The sequence below is a fragment of the Trichosurus vulpecula genome, chromosome 9 (genome assembly GCF_011100635.1).
Source record: "Trichosurus vulpecula isolate mTriVul1 chromosome 9, mTriVul1.pri, whole genome shotgun sequence".
Lineage (NCBI taxonomy): Eukaryota > Metazoa > Chordata > Mammalia > Diprotodontia > Phalangeridae > Trichosurus > Trichosurus vulpecula.
In genome coordinates this window covers 85,271,984-85,294,536 of record NC_050581.1, presented here as the reverse complement: position 1 = coordinate 85,294,536, position 22,553 = coordinate 85,271,984, and the positions used below count along the sequence as shown (strand labels likewise).

The 22,553-nt window shown below is 36.4% G+C and overlaps 1 protein-coding gene across 1 annotated transcript in view; it reads right to left on the bottom strand.

Annotated features, from left to right (window-relative positions):
• JAK2 (Janus kinase 2) overlaps nt 1-22,553 on the bottom strand; it is a 156,007-nt gene that overhangs the window by 27,886 nt on the left and 105,568 nt on the right. The window contains exons 9-15 of the mRNA XM_036739659.1: nt 20,511-20,668; nt 19,483-19,594; nt 16,427-16,613; nt 14,398-14,516; nt 10,966-11,100; nt 8,029-8,116; nt 4,012-4,139 (exon numbers count right to left, since the gene is read on the bottom strand). Of these exons, the coding sequence (XP_036595554.1) occupies nt 4,012-4,139; nt 8,029-8,116; nt 10,966-11,100; nt 14,398-14,516; nt 16,427-16,613; nt 19,483-19,594; nt 20,511-20,668 (927 nt within the window). The remainder of the gene's footprint in view (nt 1-4,011; nt 4,140-8,028; nt 8,117-10,965; nt 11,101-14,397; nt 14,517-16,426; nt 16,614-19,482; nt 19,595-20,510; nt 20,669-22,553) is intronic.

Genomic DNA, 22,553 nt, shown 5'->3' with positions numbered 1-22,553 from the left:
GAGAAGAGAACTGTATTTCCCTTCACCACCATCCTCAGAGCAGAGAAAAAGTGAGGATTCTTAATCATCTTTTTAATTGAGGCTGACACACTGAAAAAATATTATGGCTTACTTGAATGAGAATCTTGCCCATTCAACAGGCATTTGTCTTGTTGTCTGGACTTGCAGTACTCTGTAACTGGGTCAGTGGAACTCACTTGCTTTCTAATAATCAAGCTATTTTTCCTTCTACCTGCCTCAAGATACTGTGAAAAGTTTTTGTCATCACCAATTGTTATAGTAATGAAATGTGTTTAGTTAATTTATGCTTAAAGCCTCTAAAATGAAATGAATTCACAAGCTAGATATGGGACCTTGGATAAATCTCTCCCTGTCTTGAAGCCTTAGTCTTCATCTCCGAATGAAAATTTTAAACTAGATGTCAAAAGTGCTTCCCTATTCTAAAGTTTTATGAAAAATGAATAAGAAAAGGGTGGCAAAATACTACTACTGTAAATATCTGCATTTTTGGATTAAGATATACTTTGGGGGGGGGACACAGAGCCAAGATGGCAGCTGGAAAGCAAGGACTAGCGTGAGCTCCCCACCGAGTCCCTCCAAAAACCTATAAAAATGGCTCTGAACCAATTCTAGAACTGCAGAACCCACAAAATAGCAGAGGGAAGCAGGGCTCCAGCCCAGGACAGCCTGGATAGTCTGTGGGTAAGGTCTATCCCACATGGAGCTGGAAGCGGAGCAGAGCCCAGTGTGGGCGGCGCGGATCAACTAGACCAGGAGCTGGGTGGAGTGGTCCCTAGCGCCCTGAATCAGTGAGCTGCAGCAGTTACCAGACTTCTCAACCCACAAACACCAAAGACAACAGAGAAGGTTACTGGGAAAAGCTGGTGGGGACAGAGTGAAAGAAGGAGTTCATGGTTTGGCCACTGCCCCCGGGGCAGCAGAGGTGGGGCACCTATGGAACTACAGCTGCAGTTGCTTCTGGCCCCAGGCCCACCTGGTGGGAGGAATTAAGTGGCGGATAAGAGCAGGCGTGCACAGCCTGCTGAAGATCTAAGTCCAGTCCAGGTTGGGGGTTCTTGGGGAAGGAAGAGTGCTGGTGTGGTAGAGCTGGCGCATCCCCCCAAGCTTGGAACATAGTTCTCTTAACTCTACAAGCAGTCATACCCCGCTGAAAAACTCAAGGGTCAAGTTAGTTGGCTGGGAATATGGCCAGGCAGTGAAAATGCACCCAGATTCAGTCTCAGACTCTGGAATATTTCTTTGGTGACAAAGAAGACCAAAACATACAGCCAGAAGAAGTCAACAAAGTCAAAGAGCCTACAACAAAAGCCTCCAAGAAAAACAGGAACTGGTCCCAGGCCATGGAAGAGCTCAAAAAGGATTTGGAAAAGCAAGTTAGAGAAGTAGAGGAAAAGTGGGGAAGAGAAATGAGAAGGATGTGAGAAAACTATGAAAAACAAGTCAATGACTTGCTAAAGGAGACCCAAAAAAATACTGAAAAATATACTGAAGAAAACAATACTTTAAAAAATAGACTAACTCAAATGGCGAAAGAGCTCCAAAAAGCCAATGAGGAGAAGAATGCCTTGAAAGGCAGAATTAGCCAAATGGAAAAGGAGGTCCAAAAGACCACTGAAGAAAATACTACTTTAAAAATTGGACTGGAGCAAGTGGAAGCTAGTGACTTTATAAGAAATCAAGATATTATAAAACAGAACCAAAGGAATGAAAAAATGGAAGAGAATGTGAAATATCTCATTGGAAAAACCACTGACCTGGAAAATAGATCCAGGAGAGATAATTTAAAAATTACTGGACTACCTGAAAGCCATGATCAAAAAAAGGGCCTAGATATCACCTTTCAAGAAATTATCAAGGAGAACTGCCCTGATATTCTAGAGCCACAGGGCAAAATAGAAATTGAAAGAATCCATCAATCGCCTCCTCAAATAGATCCAAAAAAGAAGTCTCCTAGGAATATTGTTGCCAAATTCCAGAGCTCCCAGGTCAAGGAGAAAATACCGCAAGCAGCCAGAAAGAAACAATTTGAATAACCCAAGATCTAGCAACTTCTACATTAAGAGATTGAAGGGTTTGGAATACGATATTCTGGAGGTCAATGGAGCTAGGATTAAAACCTAGAATTACCTACCCAGCAAGACTGAGTATCATGCTCCAAAGCAAAATATGGATTTTCAACGAAATAGAGGACTTGCGTCAAGCTTTCTCAGTGAAAAGACCAGAGCTGAATAGAAAATTTGACTTTCAAACACAAGAATCAAGAGAAGCATGAAAAGGTAATGAAGAAAAAGAAATCGCAAGGGACTTATTAAAGTTGAACTGTTTTGTTTACATTCCTACATGGAAAGATGATGTGTATGATTCATGAGACCTCAGTATTAGGGTAGCTGCAGGGAATATGCATATATACATACATATATATACATATATATATGTTTATGTATATATATGTATATGTGAGTATGTATGTATATATGTATGTGTGTATATATATATATATATATATATATATAGAGAGAGAGAGAGAGAGAGAGAGAGAGAGAGAGAGAGAGAGAGCGGGCACAGGGTGAGTGGAAGATGAAGGGAAGATATCTAAAAGAAATAAAATCAAATTAAGGGATGAGAGAGGAATATATTGAGAGAGGGAGATAGGGAGAGATAGAATGGGTAAATTATCTCACATAAAAGTGGCAAGAAAAAGCAGTTCTGTAGGAAGAGAAGAGAAGGCAGGTGAAGGAGAATGAGTGAACCTTGCTCTCATCAGATTTGAACTGAGAAGGGAATACCATACACACTCAACTGGGTATCTTACCCCACAGGAAAAAAGGAGGAAGAAGATAAAGAAAGGGGGGATGATAGAAGGGAGGGCAGATGGGGGTGGAGGTAATCAAAAACAAACACTTTTGAAAGTGGACAGGGTCAATGGAGAAAATTCAATAAAGGGGGATAGGTTAGGAAGGAGCAAAATATAGTTAGTCTTTCACAACTATTGTGGAAGGGTTATACATAATGATATGCATGTGGCCTATGTTGAATTGCTTGACTTCTTAGGGAGGGTGGGTGGGATGGGAAGGGGGAGAGAATTTGGAACTCAAAGTGTTAAAAACAGATGTTCAAAAACAAAAAAAAAATTTTTTGCATGCAACTAGAAAATAAGATACACAGGCAATGGGGCGTAGAAATTTATCTTGCCCTACAAGAAAGGAAGGGAAAAGGGGGTGGGAGGGGAGTGGGGTGACAGAAGGGAGGGCTGACTGGGGAACAGGGCAACCAGAATATATGCCATCTTGGAGTGGGAGGGAGGGTAGAAATGGGAAGAAAATTTGTAATTCAAACTCTTGTGAAAATCAATGCTGAAAACTAACTATATTAAAGAAAAAAAAAAAGAATTGTACATGACTGAAATGACTGACCAAGAACAAAACTCCTTTGTTTCCATGACTTTCTTTTACCTTGCATGAGTTAATCTACTTAACTTAGAACCCTATTCTGGGGCAGATCTTGATTATTAAGTGAGTACAAACTCACTTTAGATAGACATACTATGTTTCATAACCATCCACCCTGGGTAACTTGGGATATGTTGCCATCTACTTTGCTCTAAAGCATATTCCTCAGTGCCTCTCTGGAAACAGTAAACAAATTAATTCTACCATTAAAAAGGGCATGACCAAGACTGCCCTATTACTCTATTTACCATTCCAGTGACTCACCAGCTGTTTAAAATGACAAAAAAAAAAAAGATATACTTCAAATTAGCCTATTAATGACAGAAGGTCGGTCTGATGAGTACTTGAACAATAACTTTTTTAGTCTATGAAATTGCATGAATATCCCCATAAATGTGCCTAGAATGAATATTTCTATCCTGTCTCAAAGTCTCTTTTGGATTCTGTGTTACATATTCAGAATTTTCTCGTCTCCTCTTTCTAGGCAAAGATACATCTACCATGCTATAAGACAAAAGGAGATTTTTACTTATTTACTTACAAGAAAATGCATGGCCCATGCCAACTGTTTGGCCACTTCAAGCTTCCATAATATATTTATAGAATTTTTGTTCTTTTTCAGGTATGTGTCCAATGATCCAAATTTCACATATTCTTGAACTAGAATATCTAAAAAGCAAAAATATACATGTGTGCTTGAAAAAAATACCATTTAGATATTTATAGACTATACTATACAAGAGTATTATACATAAAATTAGGACAAAATTAAGTTAATATAAGGGAAAAAATTAAACATGACCAATTTTTAAAATTTGTGCAAGAAAGCTTAAGTTATGACATATGCAATATGTTTATTTTATTATATAACAATTCCTAATGTTATTTACTACTGAAAAAGTGCTACATATTCAGTTCTGGTTGAAAATTTTTCACAATAGTTTAGTCTTCCTTTAACAGGATGAGCAGCTGAAGACACAAAAAAATTATGTAAATATATCTTTCTACAAAATAGACTGTAACTGTCATATTATAGATAAAAAGAAGTTCAAGTGTTTCAATTAATCATTTGTAGCTCCTATATAAAAATATATTTCTAGGAAATTAAAATATTAAGAACAGTTCTTTGTTCATTCACTCTGTCAGTCAAGCTACCAAATCTTTTTGGCAGAACAAAATATGTTTTCTTTCAAAAAGCTACAGGTTTGTCTTGAGAAGTGAAGTTCACATAAGCAATGTTAGTTACCAAAGTCACAAGGCTCAAATTGTTTCTAAATCAACATCTCATTAAACTTTACAGTTGCTACCTGGATCCGGGACTTATTTATAATAATCCAATGTTATTCTGAAATAAGACTAGGATTTTGAGTGTGATTGCAACATCTCTTGAATACTCTCCCTTATCTCTTCTGATACAGGCCTTCATCTCCTATTTCAGTCGGCCTTCCACAAATATCTCCCCACTTTAGTCCTTCCTTTATGCAGCTGCAAAAGTGATTTTCCTCAAGCAGAGACTTGACCATATTATCCCCTCCTCAACAAGCTCCATTGGCCCCCTATCACCTCCAGGATCAAACGCAAAATCCTCAGTTTGGCATCTATAGCCCTTTATGGCCTAGCTCCCCCTCCTTCCACCTTTCCCATTCTTCTTAAACCTTATACCTCCCCTGCCACATACTCTCTGATCCAGTGACACTGGCCTCTTTGAGGTTTGTCTGAACAAAACACTTCTCTTGGCTCCAAGCATTTTCTCTGTTTATCCCTTATGTTTAGAATGCTCTCCCTTCTTCATCTCTACCCCTTGGCTTCACTGGCTTCCCTCAAGTACCAGATAAAATCCTTCCTTCTACAGGAAGCCTTTTCCAATCCCTCTTAATTTTAGTGCCTTCCCCTCTGTGGATTATTTCCTATTTATCCTGTATATAGCTTATTTATAGATAATTTGTTTGCATGTTGTCTCCCCCATCAGACTGTGAGTTCCTCAAGTACAGGGACTGTCTTTTGCCTATTTTGTATCTCCTGCTCTTACCACAGTGCCTGGCACATAGTAGAAGCTTAATAAATGCTTTACTAGTTGTCACAATAGGCCCTAACTAAGTAACTACACTACCTATCATTCATTACATTTGCTAGATTAAACTTTTTGATCCCAGAACTCCTTTATACTTAAAAATTACTGAAGACCTCCTAAAGAGCTCGTGTTTATGTGGGTTACATCCATCTATGCTTATGGTATTAGAAAATAAAACATCTCAAACCTCTGAAAAGGGTTTTGGGGACCTCTCTGAGAGACTGAAAACTACTGTACTAGATTACAAACTCCTTGAGAGCTAGAATCATGTCTTATTTATATTTTCATATTAACTCGATGGTCTAATACAGTGAATCGCACACAATAAATATTTAATAAAATGTTAAATATTTGTTAAAATGCTGAAATAAAACATGAAAATGATAGAGCTTGTTCTACATAAAGACCACGTTTTAAAAAATGAAATATACTAGTTCACATCATAGCTTTGAACATTGTATAATGAATGAAAATAATAGTTTTAAAAACAATCTGAAATGGACTTGTTATTTGTATTTACATCATGCCAAACTTCAATATTTCAATGAAGCTATGATCTCACTGCTTTGTGCATCCCCCCACCCCCTGCAATCCAGTGACACTGGCCTCCTTGCTATTCCTCACCTGAGTCAATCTTCTTATTCCATGAATTTTACTCTCCCTCTTCATTTCTACCTCCTGGCTTGCCTGACCTCCTTCAGGTCCCAGCTAAAATCCCACATTTGCCAAGAAGCCTTTCCCAAAGCCTCTTAATGTTAGTGCCTTCTCTTAGAAGATTATCTCCAATTTATCTTATCTACATCTTCATTGTACATAGGTGTTTGAAAGATGTCTATCCCATTAGACTGCAATCTCCTAGAGAACAGGGACTATCTTTTGTTTATATTTGTATCCCCAGCACTTGGCACGATGCCTGGCACATAAGAGTCACTTAACAAATGCTTGTTGACTTGACTTGATAATAACCCATACACATCTTCTTGCCCTGAGTAATTCTTATTCAGGTTCCCCCACAGAAAATTCACAAAGGACCCACCTAACATACAGGAGGCCTTTCTCTATTTTGGTCTTTGTATATTTTGTTGGTATCAGTGGTTTTTTTGGGCTATCCATTCTTCATCACTTACCACTATATTTGTTATCAAGGGACCAATCTAGATGATGGCCTAATTTAGCCCTGGCAACCTGTCATACTGTGAATGAAAAAACTGATTCTGTTCATGTCTTCATTTTGAAAATCATTTAACACCTGCTTTTTTGTACTACAAAAGGGAGTTAAGGTGCAATTAATGTAGTAATACTGCATAATAAAAATATATTTATATTTGACTTTTGCAGGCTTGGTCTAGAATTCCTAATTATGTTTTGTTTATCCTAATACTAAAAATATTTAGCATGTACTGAGCATATATTGTCAGCAGGGGAAAGAAAATTAAAAGCATGTTGGATAAAATGGAAACAAACCTCAAGTTTAAAAGCTGCACATAGTCCACACGAAAATAATAAAGAGCAGAGTATATGAAGGTCCATCTGAATTTACTTTAGCTAGTCTAAGTGTCAAATAAAAAGATGTAAGAATTAGGATGGACACAAGCTAAATAAAAACAAGCAATATATTACTATTTTCAAGCATGAACATAATACTTGAACATACAAATGGTACTAATGAACGAAGAAATCATGAAATATACTCCCATAATATTCACTACTTCTCAAATCTCTATAAGAGTTTAATGCTATCACCAGCATAGGACCCTGTCAAATAACTGAGAAAGGGAAAATGTAAAGCTATAGGCCCTATGCAGTTGCTATGAAAAGTGACCTATGTATCCTGAAAAAAGTAATGAATAAAGGCTTTAAGTATGTAAAGAAACATTTTGCAGGTGGTAAGAATGACCATCTTTTGTATCTACTGAAAAAAATGAGCTTAAATTTTAATATAAAAGGCTTAGGCTACACATAAGACTTCCTGAACATAAGGCTTATAAGACTGAAATGTATTACTAAAGGATATTGTAGAATTCCTTTTCTGGGTCATATGCTTCATAAATTGTATGATTTTAAGGTCTAGATGAGTAATATGCCAAAATATCATATTTATTTAGTTTTGTTAACATACAATCATTTAAATGTTTTGTCTACTCAACCCAAAGAACTGATGATTGAACTAACTTTTTTTTGAAAGCTGAAATGTTAACAACTAAAGACCTGTAATCACAAGCAAAAGTTGACATTTTTGAATAGTACCCTAAGGTTCTAGTATTTTTAATGGGCTGCAAGAACAATTTTATTTGAATCTCTACAGAAACTTTGACTTTCCATTTGAAAGGCTGTACTGAAAATTCCTACATCTGCTGGGTTTTGACAAATTACAATTTCTATGAATTTAGCTACGCTTCTGAAAAACACCTTCCTGTGTCAGCAGAATGGACCTCCCTAATGGGAAGAACATGAAATTAAAACAAAATGACCAAACATTTTACTTACTCTCTTCTCCACAGACACAGACTCCATAATTTAAAACCAGATGCTTGTAAGAAAGCTGGCTCATCATGCTTGCTGCTTCAAAAAAAGACTAGAAGGAATAAAACAATAAAGTAAGAAATGGAAGGTTACTAGGTGACAAGTATGTGCTGTGATAACATATATAATTTGGTGTCTAGGATTTATTTATAGGCCAGAGGTTCTGACTGGAGGGTCCATAGCTATGACTCTACCAAGAGCCATAACAACAATTTACTGCTATTCTCAGAAGATCAAACAAGTCAGTCAGTCAGCTGACAAGTATTCACTATGTGCCAGGCGCTCTGAAGATAGATAGAAAGGCAAAAAGATCCTCTGCCTTCAAATAGCTCACATTCTAATGGAGGAGACAAAAGGTAAATAACAATATATTTTATATTTTTATATATACATACATGTATATACAAGTGTGTATATACACACATATACATATATATACACAATACTATGTATATGTATATATTATGCACACACAAGATATTTACATAGTAGATGGAAGGTAGTCTCAGCAACAAGGGGGATTGGGAAAAGTCTCCTGCAGAAGGTGGAATTTGAGCAGAGTTTTAAGGAAAACGGGAAATAAAGAGATGGAAGAGAAGAGGGAGAACATTCAAAGAACGGGGACAGGAGATGGTAGGTTGTGTGTAAGCAGGTTAGTAAGCTGGATCAAAGTTCACAGGAAGGGGTCAAGTGAGCAAAGACTGGAAAGATATGAAGGCATCAGATCATGAAGGGGTTTAAAGAAAAACCAAACTTTATATTTGATCCTGGAGAAAACAGGGAGCCACTGGAGTTTATTGAGAGTGGGGGGGAGGAGGCAGGGGATGTGAACTAATCAAAACTACACTTAGGAAAATCACTTTGGTAGCTGAGTGGAGGATGGCTTGAAACAGAAAGACTTGGGAAAGAGAGACCAATTAATTCAAAGGCTGTTGTAGTAGTCTAGGTAAGAGGTGATGAGGGTCTGAACTAGAGTGGTGGCTGTGTGAGTTGAGAGAAGAGGGCATATATTAGAGATTATGAGGAGGCAGAAATGGTAGCATCTGAAAACAGAACAGATATGTGGGGACAAGTGATGAGTCAAGGATAACACTAAAGTTGTAAGCTGATGAAAGGATGATGATCACCTCAACAATAACATGAAAGTTCAAAAGAGCAGAGGGTTTGAGGAAAAAGACGAGTTCTGTTTGAACATGTTGAGTTTTAGATGCCTAATGGCCATCTAGTTCAATATGTCCTAGACATGGATAATTAGATCACGATAATTATCATTTGCAGGGAGATAATAACCAAATCTACGGGAGCTGCTGAGATCACTGAGAGAATATAGAGGAAAAAGAGAAGGTCCAGGACAGAGTTTTGAGGGACACATAGAGTCAATGGATGACATGGATGAAGATGTGAGAATATTTTGCATAAATATGATTGCTGAACCCATGGGAGCTGATGAGATCACCAAGCAAGATGGAATGGAGGAAGAGTTCCTAATCTTTTTAAAACAATGGGTAAACCCCTTTGGCAATCTGGTGAACTTATAGAACTTGCTCAGAATTATGTATTTAAAATTTTAAAATTATGTATTTAAAAATAAAAAAACCTTAATTGTAAATTATGGAATTGTAAATAATGTTATAATTACTTATAAACTGTGAAGGAAATCAATTACATTGAAATAGTTATAAAAACATTTAAAAAAAAGTTCATGGACCCCTCCAAGTTAAGAACCCAGAGGAAGGAGGGAGAAGAAGGCCCAGGACAGTTTTGGAGGATGCCTATGGTTAGCGGGTAATTTATTAGGTTAGAAGTTTTGCCCCTTCTCCTGCTTCATGAAGCAAAGCCATAGATGAGCTTACCCTTAAGGAGAAGTTTTATTTTGGAGAAACTCCAAGGTTAGTCTGAGTTGTAGAGATAGCAGTAGGGGAGAGAGGAGGGGATAGGAGGCCCCCATTAGTGATTAAGAGTAAACAAGAAAGATTTATTCTGATACAACTGGAAAATTTGGTATGCCACTATTGGAAGTGACAACTTGGGTAGAGAAGGATGACTGTACCTTACTGATCCTGGACCTCTTGGGTTCCTGGCATTCTAATACTGGCCTAGCCTAGTAGTTCTGGCCTATGGAAGTCATCTGAAGTGTCACAACACTCAGAAGAAAAGGCTAACATTAATTAGTTTGAAAATACATTTCTTTTATAAAGCACATCCTTACTTCAATCTGATTATTAAAATGATGAGAAAAAGTTGTTTCAGGGATTTTTTTTATTAAAGAAGGGCAATGTTTGATGGAAATAGGGTCTCTGTGTGTACATACTTTAATCATTACCCTGTAAGAGGACCAATGCTGAAGAATGCTATCTATCTCTTGGCAGTGAGGAAATAAATTAATCTGCACAATGACACATTTTTGGATATGGCCAATTTTGGAACTTGTTTTACTTGACTATGTATGTTTGGGCAGCTAGGTGGCACAGTCGATAGAGTGTCAGGCCAAGGGTCAGGAAGATTCTTCTTCCTGAGTTCAAATGTGACTTGAGATACTTATTAGCTGTGTGACCTTGGGCAAGTCACTTAACCTTGTTTGCCCAACTGTAAAATGAGCTGGAGAAGGAAATGGCAAACCACTCCAGTATCTTTGCCAAGAAAGCCCTAAATAGGATCATAGAGTTGGGCATGACTGAACAACAACATGTATATTCATTATAAGCGCTTTGATTTTCTTTTTTTTGGGGGGGGGGAGGAGTGGGAGAAGAAAAAAATGTTCAAAAATGAAAAAACATTGTCAGGAAACAGCTGTAAATAAAGGATCATAATTACTACATAATTCCACAACAAAGTTAAATGAATTAAAAAAAATAAAATTTCCCTTTCAACCATATTAACTATTCAAAATAGGATACAAACCTCTGAATAATTTCTATGTGCTTTATCCAGAACTTTTAAAAGGACTTCTGTTTCATGGAGCTGGCCATAGTCTCCTATTTCTCTTCTTACACCTTTAAAAATCTTGGTAAAAGTGCCTTGCCCAAGGCTTTCATTCTTTCAAAAAAAAAAAAAAAGAAAGGTGAAATGTGGAAAGAAAAATGTTGGAAACCAATAAAAAAGTAGGTCAAATATGAAAGCAAGATATCCGCCCTTGCCAGCTAAACTGAGATTTAGGGGTCTATCAAGGGATTTTTCCATTCCTTAAATAATAATGTAAGACTGAAAACAAGGGCAATAACAGCACATGTGATGCTGACTAAAATATTTAAACGTTCTATAATCCAAGGAATTTATAATGGTCTCAACAGCTTAATATAGTAATATACTAAACAACACTATTATAATTAATTTAATATCCTGTCTCCAATTCTTTAATATAACAATTATTACAATTATACAAAAACATGAACACATTCCCAAGGTACTGGTAGTTTCATTTTGAAAATAACTAAGGAGGACTGTTCATTAGTTTCATTTAAAGTTAACCAACTGCTTTTAATTTGTGTCTAAATTCCACTACTTAAAAGTAAGAAAGACAGTTTATGTCAGATATGTTATATGACCATTCTTTTTATCCAACCTAACTTTTTCATCACTCACAATTTTTTTTTCTATTTCTAGATTGAGACATTGCAACCATGTGGAGATGAACACTACATTCCACCCTCTGAGAAAGGTTTTGAAAATTTGGACAGAAATCTGCCTTCTATAATTTAGTTTAGTTGTCTATTTCAGGGTCTTCAATGGTCAAAAATCATGGATCACAGGGAAGGCCCTTTTCATGGCAACTGGTAGGCTTTTGTTTGGGGGTCAAGATAAGGAAGGACAGTAGTATGCTGACTATGCAGGAGTACATTGTAACTAGTTGAATAACTATTAAGTTACTTTATATCTGAGATTAGTCAAGTTTCAGCTGATTTTACAAAACTCAGAGTGAATCAGTAGATGAGTGGTTGTCTCAGAGATTTCTATATCCAGTAAAAATCTTGGTTAAAATGCCAAAGGCAACCATTTTAAGGCTTTGCCAAGAAGTGAACTGATTCAGTATAGGAAAAAAGTGTGATATAGCAGGGTGAACCAAAATCTGAAGAGGCCCTGGGATTAGTCCTATTGTCCCAGAGTTCTAGGAAAGCCAAAACCTTTTGGAACCACTTCAATAAAAAACCCATCTGGCAGGCCAATCTTCTCCAGGCTAATCCTGAGCTGACCAAATCTAACTGCAACCAGACTAATCCTGAAAGCAATGCAACAACCATCTGACAGTACATCAATCAATCAACATTTATCAAACGCCTACTATGCACACCAGATATTGTGCTAAGCAGTGGGGACACACAAAAAAGCAAAGGACAGTCCCTGCCTTCCGGGAGCTTATAATCTAATGACACTTCTGTGAGTCTCTGGGCAACAATATGTCCTGATTATAAAACAGAAGAAAGGGGCAGCTAGGTGGCGCAGTGAGTACAGCACAGACCCTGGAGTCAGGAGGATCCAAGTTCAAATCCGGACTCAGACACTTGACACATGTACTAGCTGTGTGACCTTGGGCAAGTCACTTAACCCCAATTGCCCTGCCAAAATACAAAAAACCAAAAAAATAAAAAAATAAAACAGAAGAAAGAAAAGCAAGGATGCTAACACTTCAAGTCTTTATAAACTGGAAGGGAAAAAATGTCTCTGGGGGAAATTGTACCTCCTCTCTGCATTGGTCTGGAGAGTTCCAACTCAGACATGGCAAAGTATGAATCAATCAATGTGATCTATCGGTCAAAAAGCTCATGTGATCTTGGGTGAAATTAAACAAGGCACAGTTTCCAAAAAAGGGGTGGAAGATCCTCCTGTACTTTGTTTTGGATAGATCACACCTAGGGTATTGTGTTTAATTCTGGGTGCCATAACTTATGGACAATGACAGAGTGGAGAAGGCACAGAGGAAGGTAAGTAGGATAGCAAAGTGTAATATCAATTAAGTTCGGACTTTTTTACTGTTTTAGAATGATAAATTAATTAAGTGTCTTTGATTGAGCCTTACTAGGTGCAAAGCCCCAGGCCCAAACTCCTATCTACTAGGTGCTAAGCCTATGCGGGCATAAAGCCCTCAGGATCCTAAGGGGAGTTGCTAAGACCAGAGCCAATGGTAAGAGCCTAAGTTCTGGTCCCTCAGATGACGTTTGATGGCTAAAGAGTGTATAAAAAGGGAAGACAGAGCTATTTGCTTGGGGCTCTCACTCTTGGTGGTATGCTGATGTGGACACTCTGGGCAGCTGTAGTTAAGAGCCTTCCAGCTTGTAAACCCAGATGTTTGGACTTCGTTAAACTCTGGTAACTATGCATTGAGATTTGAATCAGTCAAGGTCTGTCTGTTGATGGTTGTAATTTGCCTGTATTTGCTCTGAAGTTCAGGGTGCTAGCTTTTCCCCCTGAACTGAATGAATGATGTTTGTATGCTGGATTAAAGTAAGATTGTTAACCCCTTAATGTTCCTTTCCTTAGTAAAGCAGATCAAAAGAACCTGGGCTTGCAGCATTCTGTGTGCTGGTTGTTGGTGGGTCTTACACCCCTACAGGAGCTACTAGCAGATTGCTGCAACACAAAGGGTTAAGTGAAGCAGTTAAGGGGAAGGAGACATGGCACAATAGTATAAGGAGATGGCAAGGTCAATGGGAAGTCCATTCCATAATGTCAGTTGAAAGAACTGTTGCTACTATTCAGCCTGGAGAAGACTAAGGGCATGCTGGATGACCACTTATCAAAGAATGTGTGAGTGGGGATTCCTTCTGGGGATGGGTTAGACAGATGGCAACTGAAATTCCTTTCAAATCTAAGTATCTATGATTTTTGTGATATGTCTGAGGAAGAAGGGATCTTTGACTTTATCTAGTCCACATCTCTCATACTTTATGGAAAAGTGAGCTGAGATTCACAGAAGTGTTACCTAGCTTATGTAAAGAGTGGCAGTGATAATATCAACCCACTCCAATGTTCCCAATCTAGTGTTCTTTCTATTACCCTATGACGCCTAGTATACAGGAGTAGATATTTTCATTGTAGGAGGAATTAAGAGGCTCCTTTTCAGGCCCAAAGGGGAAAGGGAATCTAATAACTTACACTTATTAATTTTTTAATGATTTCCCCAGTAAAACCCAAGTTTAATATCACAGTTTACTATTAAAACAACTAGTATATTTTTCTCATTCCTAATCCAAGTTTAACAATGTATTTGCTTCCATGTCTCTTCTATAACAGAAATAAAACAAATGATGAAGCAAGTTGAAAGAAGATATTATTTCAAACTACTAAATCCAAATTTTAAAATTTTAAATGGAAAATTGTCTGCACTGAATGACTTACAAATATTAAATCTTCATTTCTGATTTTATGAAACACCATTTGGTTGTGCCTCTGCAAGGTTGGTGATGTGGAAACGTCAGAAATACCATTACTCCTGAAGACTAAAAGATTTGATTTATCTAGAGAACATAGAATCAAAAGGAAAAGAACATGTATTTGCCAACAATGTAAATTAATTGGTAATCTAGTACAGTGCCTAATAAATAATCGAAGTAAATTACTGTTAATTCTAAAGAAGAACATAATTACATAATAGTCACTCAGGATGATTACTAATATTTCTTTAAAATATTATTATGTCTGAACCTTATTCATTAAATTTGATGCTCAAATACTTGAACTGAAGATATATTCCCAGGGAAATAAATAAAGCATGAGTAAAGAATCAAAATAGTTTTATCCAGAATATAAAGAGATATAATTTTTTTTCAATACAATCACTACCTATTTCTCAAAACATTTACTTCAGCAAATGACAAGCGTTTTTATTCCTTCAGAAGGAAAAAACTGGTAAATCTTGAATGTTTGTAATTATTCCTGAGGTTGTAACTGACTAGTACATCTTAAGTGCTGGAAACATGTTAAGAATCAGGAAGTGGCAAGATCAGCACCATAAGGCAGATGTAGAAAGTTTTCAAATTTTAATTCTTTGGTGCAATCCAACGTTGCTTTGGTAATATAGGAGTGAATGCTGTTTTATGGTAGAACAATAACTTCTCTTTTTAGGGCACTTCCTGTTTTTAAAAAATGATTTGGAACATTGTAAAGTCTCTATCTTATTGCTGTACCATTCTCCTTTAATGACAATGCTATATAATAGGTATTACAAGTTTTGATACCTAGTCATTATTACCTAGAGTAGCTAGGTGGTGCAGTGGCTAGAGGGCAAGGCCTGAAGTCAAGATTCATCTTCATGATTCAAATCCAGCCTTAGACATTGACTAGCTGTGTGACCCTGGGCAAGTCACTTAATCCTGTTTGCCCCAGTTTCATCATCTGTAAAATGAGCTGGAGAAGGAAATGGCAAACTACTCCAGTATCTTTGCCAAGGAAACCCCAAAGGGGGTCATGAAAAGTTAGACATGACTGAAAAACGACTGAACACACAGCACACATTATTATCTTCCCAGCAGTGGCTAGGTTTAAACTTCATTTCCTGTGGGAGTATTTATTTACTTCTAACGTTTACCTTGCTTTTGCTTTGGGAGACATATTAATGTTCCTACACATAGTTTGATGATTAATGGTTTCATGATTCCCAAATTGTACATACTTTCTATGACAAATACTTGGCTTGACCCTTTCTGACAGTAAAAACTAGATGATATTTCACTGTTCAACTGCATTAGAATCTGAAAGAACAGCCACCATTTTGAAAATTGTAATCCATCTTAATTACTGACTCCCTTCCCCTCCTCTCTGTCCTCTACCAGGCTCACTGATCTTTATTACATTTCTCTTCATTTCCTTGACTAATGGAGTTTTTACGCATTTTTGTTCTGGGCAGACATATATTACTTCATATTTTTTCTCATTTCAGAGCTACAAAAAGTGAGGCACTGAAAAATTAAATACAAATATCTTTACTTTTAAGTAATATACAAGTGTCTAGTAGTAATTTTTCCTAGCCCAGTATATACCTATCTGATATATTACAACTTATGCTTTAGAATGAAATACAGTAGGGGCAGCTAGGTGGCACAGGGAGCAAAGCACCGGCCCCGGAGTCAGGAAGACCTGAGTTCAAATCCAACATCATACACCTGACACACTTACTAGCTGTGTGACCTTGGGCAAGTCACTTAACCCCAACTGCTCTGCCTGAGAACACTTGCCATTCTAGAAGCTCACTATATTAGGGACTAATAAAAAATAAGATAAATAACAACCTGGCCTTGTCGAAAATGAGGATGGTTGCACATCAATATGAGAACAAGTCAATCCGTAACTCTTTTGATATCTTTTTTTTAAAATATGCATATGATATCTGTGTGACAGCAAATGAAAAATGACCAGAAAGTCTCCTTACCTTTGGGCTTTGGGGGGCAACACTTGGTAAACTGGAAAATAATGCTATCTGAGCGGACGGTTTCCATTTGATAGCAATTCAAGAGGTCCTTAAGGTTAGTGAAGTTCTTCTTAGTCCCACTGAGGTTGAACTCCCCGTTCTCATTTTTTGTAATCAAACAGTGCTTATAATCAGTGACATTTTCCCGCTGTATGAGTTTAATTATAAAGACAGAGGAAAAACACATCGAAATAACTATCACAATGGTTAAACTGGCAAGAGGAATATTGCAAAACAAACAAACAAACAAACAAACCCCCAAGCCCCCCCCAAACAAAAAACTCCACAAGAGCCTATTTGGAAATTTAAACTCTGATATCTAAAGCACCACCATTATGTATGTGGCCTTCTTGCCAAAGGGAATCATCTAATTATATCACAGTAGTGCCTTAGAAATGAGTCCCAACAACAAATAAACAACATAATAATATTTCTTTAAAACTGAAGCCACCCATTAAACAAAATAGCTATGAAAAGTATCCTAAATTTTACAGGTTCTCTTCCAACTTTTCTGTTTCCATTTTCTTTACTTGTTCCTTAATAAGTGGTTTAAGAGAATAGAATGGGGGAAATTCTGCCTGAGCCCACTAGTTTCTGTATATACTCTCTCAGTGGGCAAATCATAATTTCATAGCTATCACCCCTATGTAATAATGGTTAAATAGTGCTTTAAGATTTGCAAAGCACTTCACATGTCATTGTAGCAGGGCAACAGAGTGTAGCATTTTATTGCATCTTACCTTGTAATATTATCTTATTGTTTCATGTACTTAATCCTTGATTTCCCTAAAATATTTTAAGCTTCTTGAGGTTAGAGACTGTATCAGTTCTTTTGAAACTTTCAAAGCAACTAGTACTGTGCTAGGTATGTAATAGAAGCATTCCATGAATACTTTCTGGATTTGATAGAACTGAAACATAAGTGATTATTTTGGTAAAACGTAATTAATGCACTAAGAAAAAAAAATTAAGACCTACTCATTATTCCACATGTATCAATTTGTTGCTTGAGAAATGCTCACATGCTCTTGGGTTACCCTTCTCAGAATACTCAAGGGAATAGCATATTTCAACAAAATTTTAACCCCAAATGCTAAAATGAAAATGGTCAGATTTGTAAAGAAATTTTCTCATTTCAACTGGGAATCAAAAATGTTTTTTAAGACAAGAATAGTTATAATCGTAAAAAAGCAAGTTGTGTTCTATTATTTTATGAACTACATCTAAGCAACTGTAAATATTTGTCCCAGATAATAACACAGTTGACAAACAAAAATGTAGTATAGTGGATGGAGTGTTGGTCTCAGAGTGAAAAGACCTGACTTTGAATCCTACCTCTGACACATACTGGCTGTGTGACCCTGAGCAAGTCACTGAACTCTCTCAGGGACCTACAAGTAACTTAAAAAGACACTAAATTGCAGACAAGATGCCCATTTGCATTGGCAGAGGAAGTACCACACCAGAAGCTGTAAAATCACAGGGCCAATTTTTTAAAAAGTTGACGAATCCCTTTCATACCTCACTTAAACCACACATTATGAGGTAAGCTGGATAAGTATTATCATTCCTATTTTATGGATGAGAAAATAGAAATGAGAAGCTACTTACCCAAGCCCACATAGCTAAAATATGGCTTGGGGCGGGGGGTGGGGGACTATGATCCAGGTCTGTTGGTTCCCATTCCAGTCCTTGATTCTCAATTTGCTATTTCTTGAACAGTGCATGCCAGTAATCTATTTTCAGAATCTATGGGACTACCTTTTAGGCAATATCTCCTCATTGGTACTTCTGTTAACCAAATCCTTCCTTAGATAGGATCCAACACCAATCTATTTTATACCAAAATCTTCACTGTATTGAAGTTTTAGCAGTTTTATGCTTTAAAAGATGTAGACTGTAATTTACCAGAGCACCGAGTTTAATAGCTCAAAACTATTCCTTAGAAAGAGATTACACTGTTTAAAGACTATGAGAGACAAGGATGTGTGGTGGAAAGAGAAAGGGGTTTGAAGACAGGGGAGACCTAGGTTCAAGCACACTATACATACTAAAAGTTGTGCTATGGCTTAATTTCTCTGAGCTTCAGTTTTCGCATCTGTAAAATGGGGATAATAATATCTGCAATAAAATTTAATTCATAAGGGTCAAATGAGATCAAGGTCTATAAAGGGCACTTTGCAAACCTATGAAAATGTTAGCTATTATTATAGTGCTTTTATTTCCTTATGATCTTCTTATTTTTCTTTATGCCTTTACACAATTTAACAACAAATTAAATTACTTATGGGCTATTTTGTTCATCCTTGTTTGGTAAAGTTCTCCAAGTAAAATTAAATCTTAAAGCACTTGAGGGCTGGATTGGATTGGGCAAAATACTGCTTGACTGATAAGACAATGAGAATAGACAAACTGCAAGGTGAGATGATAAAAGAAATTCATTGTAGTTTATTTCTATGATTTTTTTCATTCATTATCCAAATGATGTGATGACTCATTACGGTATACTGATAAAATCTGTGCCAGGAGAAGGCAAATTATGGAGTACCCTATTAATCTGGAAAAATTTTGAATATGGGGCCAACAATGGATGGACTATGTATCTGTTGTCCAAGGAATGGCCTAGTCATGACTGGAGAGGTTCATCAACAGGGGGTTGACCATTAGATGTTGAACTTTTTCAGTGATATCAAATAACAAAGACTACCAACTAAAGTGCCAAATGGATTAAGAGTTAAAATAGGGGAGTAAGTACTCGCATGGACAAAATCACAGATCTTTTAGGTGTTTAAGTAAGACATAAAAGGAATATTGGAAGAATAAAAGTGTTCCCATTTCTTGCAGACTAAAAGTGGGAGTTCAAGTAATAATATGCAAGTTATTATACCCAAAGGATGGCTACAATTTTGACTGCAGACTAAGGAATAAAGTTAAATGTGCAAAAATATTTGGAACAGGTAAGCTCTGTCTTGTTCTGATAAGCAGGATACTATAGTTCATCAACATAGTCTACTCACCCCAACAACAAAAGTCAGGAAATATGTATTAAAGTCCTTAGGGCTACATCGAAGGACATAGAGGCCAGTCTGATTACCTGCTTTCTTCAGTTTACTTATGGCAAAATCCATCCTGAAGATAAAGAAGACATTGTCTGCTTATCAGGAAAATGATAGAGTACAATTAACTCTGCTGACAATGATCACTACTACTACTACACATATACATATATATATGTATATGTATGTATCTATATCTATATCTATATACTCACACACATTTCAAACCACATTTTTCCTTTGTTATATTTATATACTTCAAATAGAGGAATCATGATGGATAATAGGACCAAAATATTTATCATGAAAAAATTAAAAATAAAACTGAGAAAAACTGAAAAAAATTGAGAATCTTTATTCTTTAAGGTTGTAGGTAATTTTTCTCAGGAAAAAAACTATTAACTATTCATACTGGAATGCCTCTATTGCTTTGAAAACACACAAAAGGACACTGATGACTTTTGTGGTGGAAAAAGTCTAACGGAAACAACAACAATGATTTTATTTTCTTGAAGTCTTCTGCGTTCTCACAACCATTCCATATTTAAAATGAGCATTTTCTTTCATAATACCACATGTATTTTTGATTACCTCCCAAGTCAAGACGGCATAAAACTATTTGTGTTACTGATTCTAAGGCATATACTAAATGTAATCATATAGATGTATATAATATATATAGATGTGCATAATTGTAATACACATGTATATAATATAGATGTATATAATTGTAATAATTCAAATAGTATCAAAGTCTTAGGAAAGACCATATTCATATTCCCATTGACAATCTGAAGCAAGTTATAAGAAAAAAATCTGTTTTGAAAATTTACTTACATATGACATACAGGTTGGGCATCTTTAAAGATATTTAGATAGTTAACAAAATTTTATAAGCATACTGACTTGGGTTATTGTGTCATTATTTCTTCTGTACAAAGTATCCTGGTAGGCCTCCCTGACCCCATTTTAAAGTGTATATTACTTACGAAATTGGGCCATGACAGTTGCTTTGGATATTTTCAAGGACTGTTGGGGGTGCTACTTCTTTACAGAGGTAATGGTGTGCATCTGCAGTTAATCTATAGTATCCATCAATTAATGATACAAAAGATAGAGCTTCTCTCAGTGAGTGAAATTCAATTTCCTGAAGGCAATGAGGCAGAAAAGAGAATGAGTATCTACCAATACTGTTTCAGAATCATCTAATAAATGCCAGCTGTGTACTAGGTATTTTACACAAAGACAGTATGTCCTAATGATGATGCAATTTTCTTAAGTTGTGCACATTTACTTATTATAACACCAAATGTTAATAGAAGGCAAAAATACCTCAAAAAGTTACCTGCTTCTCAATACATATTGGTACTTATATTCCATTAGGTTTTATGTAACATTCCAGAAATATATTTCAAAGAAAATACTAAAGTCTTACTATGATAACTAACTAAAGTTCTTTTTTTCCTTTCATGTCAGTTCCTACAAGGTGGCTACCCTATATGGCTTAGAAAGACAACATTAAAAGTTTTCCTTTAACACTAATAATAGAGAGCATCACTGAATACAACTTTCTCATATTACAAACACTTTTACCCTCTTCTCTCCAAACTTTCAATTTTTTGGCTTTATGCATTTTTCGTAGACAAAGCACATTGTTCCACACATCTCTAATATACTTATCAGGTATTATTTACTCTTTAATATCTAATAATTTGTACACATTCTATTTCCCCCCTACTCAAAGTAAATTCCATGAAAGGACTTTATTTCATCTAAATTTTTCTCCTATAACCTAGAACAAAGCAGGCATTTATTTATTTATATTTTTTTAAATTTTATTTAATTTATTTAATATATTTAGTCTTCAGCATTGATTTTCAAAAGAGTTTGAATTACAAATTTTCTCCCCAATTCTACCCTCCCGCCCATTCTAACATGGCATATATTCTGGTTGCCCCATTTCCCAGTCAGCCTCCCTTCTGTCACCCCACTCCCCTCCCATCCCCTTTTCCCTTACTTTCTTGTAGGGCAAGATAAATTTCTATGCCCCATTGCCTGTGTATCTTATTTCCAAGTTGCATGAAAAAACTTTTTTTTTGAAAACTTTTTTTTTGAACATCTGTTTGTAAAACTTTGAGTTCCAAATTCTCTCCCCTCTTCCTTCCCCACCCACCCTCCCTAGGAAGGCAAGCAATTCAACATAGGCCACATGTGCATCATTAAGTTAAACCCCTCCACAATACTCATGTTATGAAAGACTAACGATATTTTGCTCCTTCCTAACCTATCCCCCTTTATTCAATTTTCTTCCTTGACCCTGTCCCTTTTTGAAAGTGTCTGCTTTTAATTACCTCCTGCCCCTATCTGCCCTCCCTTCCATCATTCCCCCTTTTTATCTTCTTCCTCCTTTCCTGTGGGGTGAGATTCCCAATTGAGGTCAAATCTGATGAGAGCAAGATTCACTTATTCCCTCTCACCAGCCCCTTCTTCCCTTCCTACAGAACTGCTTTTTCTTGACACTTTTATGTGAGATAATTTACCCCATTCTCTCTCTCCCTTTCTCCCTCTCTCAATATATTCCTCTCTCATCTCTTAATCTGATTTTATTTTTTTAGATATCATCCCTTCATATTCAACTCACTCTGTGCCCACTGTCTATATATGTGTGTGTATGTACATATGTATGTATATTCCCTTCGGATACCCTAATACTGAGGTCTTATGAATCATACACATCATCTTTCCATGTAGGAATGTAAACAAAACAGTTCAACTTTAGTAAGTCCCTTGTGATTTCTCTTTCTTGTTTACCTTTTCATGTTTCTCTTGATTCTTGTGTTTGAAAGTCAAATTTTCTATTCAGCTCTGGTCTTTTCACTGAGAAAGCTTGAAAGTCCTCTATTTTATTGAAAATCCATATTTTGCCTTGGAGCATGATACTCACTTTTGCTGGGTAGGTGATTCTTGGTTTTAATCCTAGCTCCATTAACCTCTGGAATATCGTATTCCAAGCCCTTCGATCTCTTAATGTA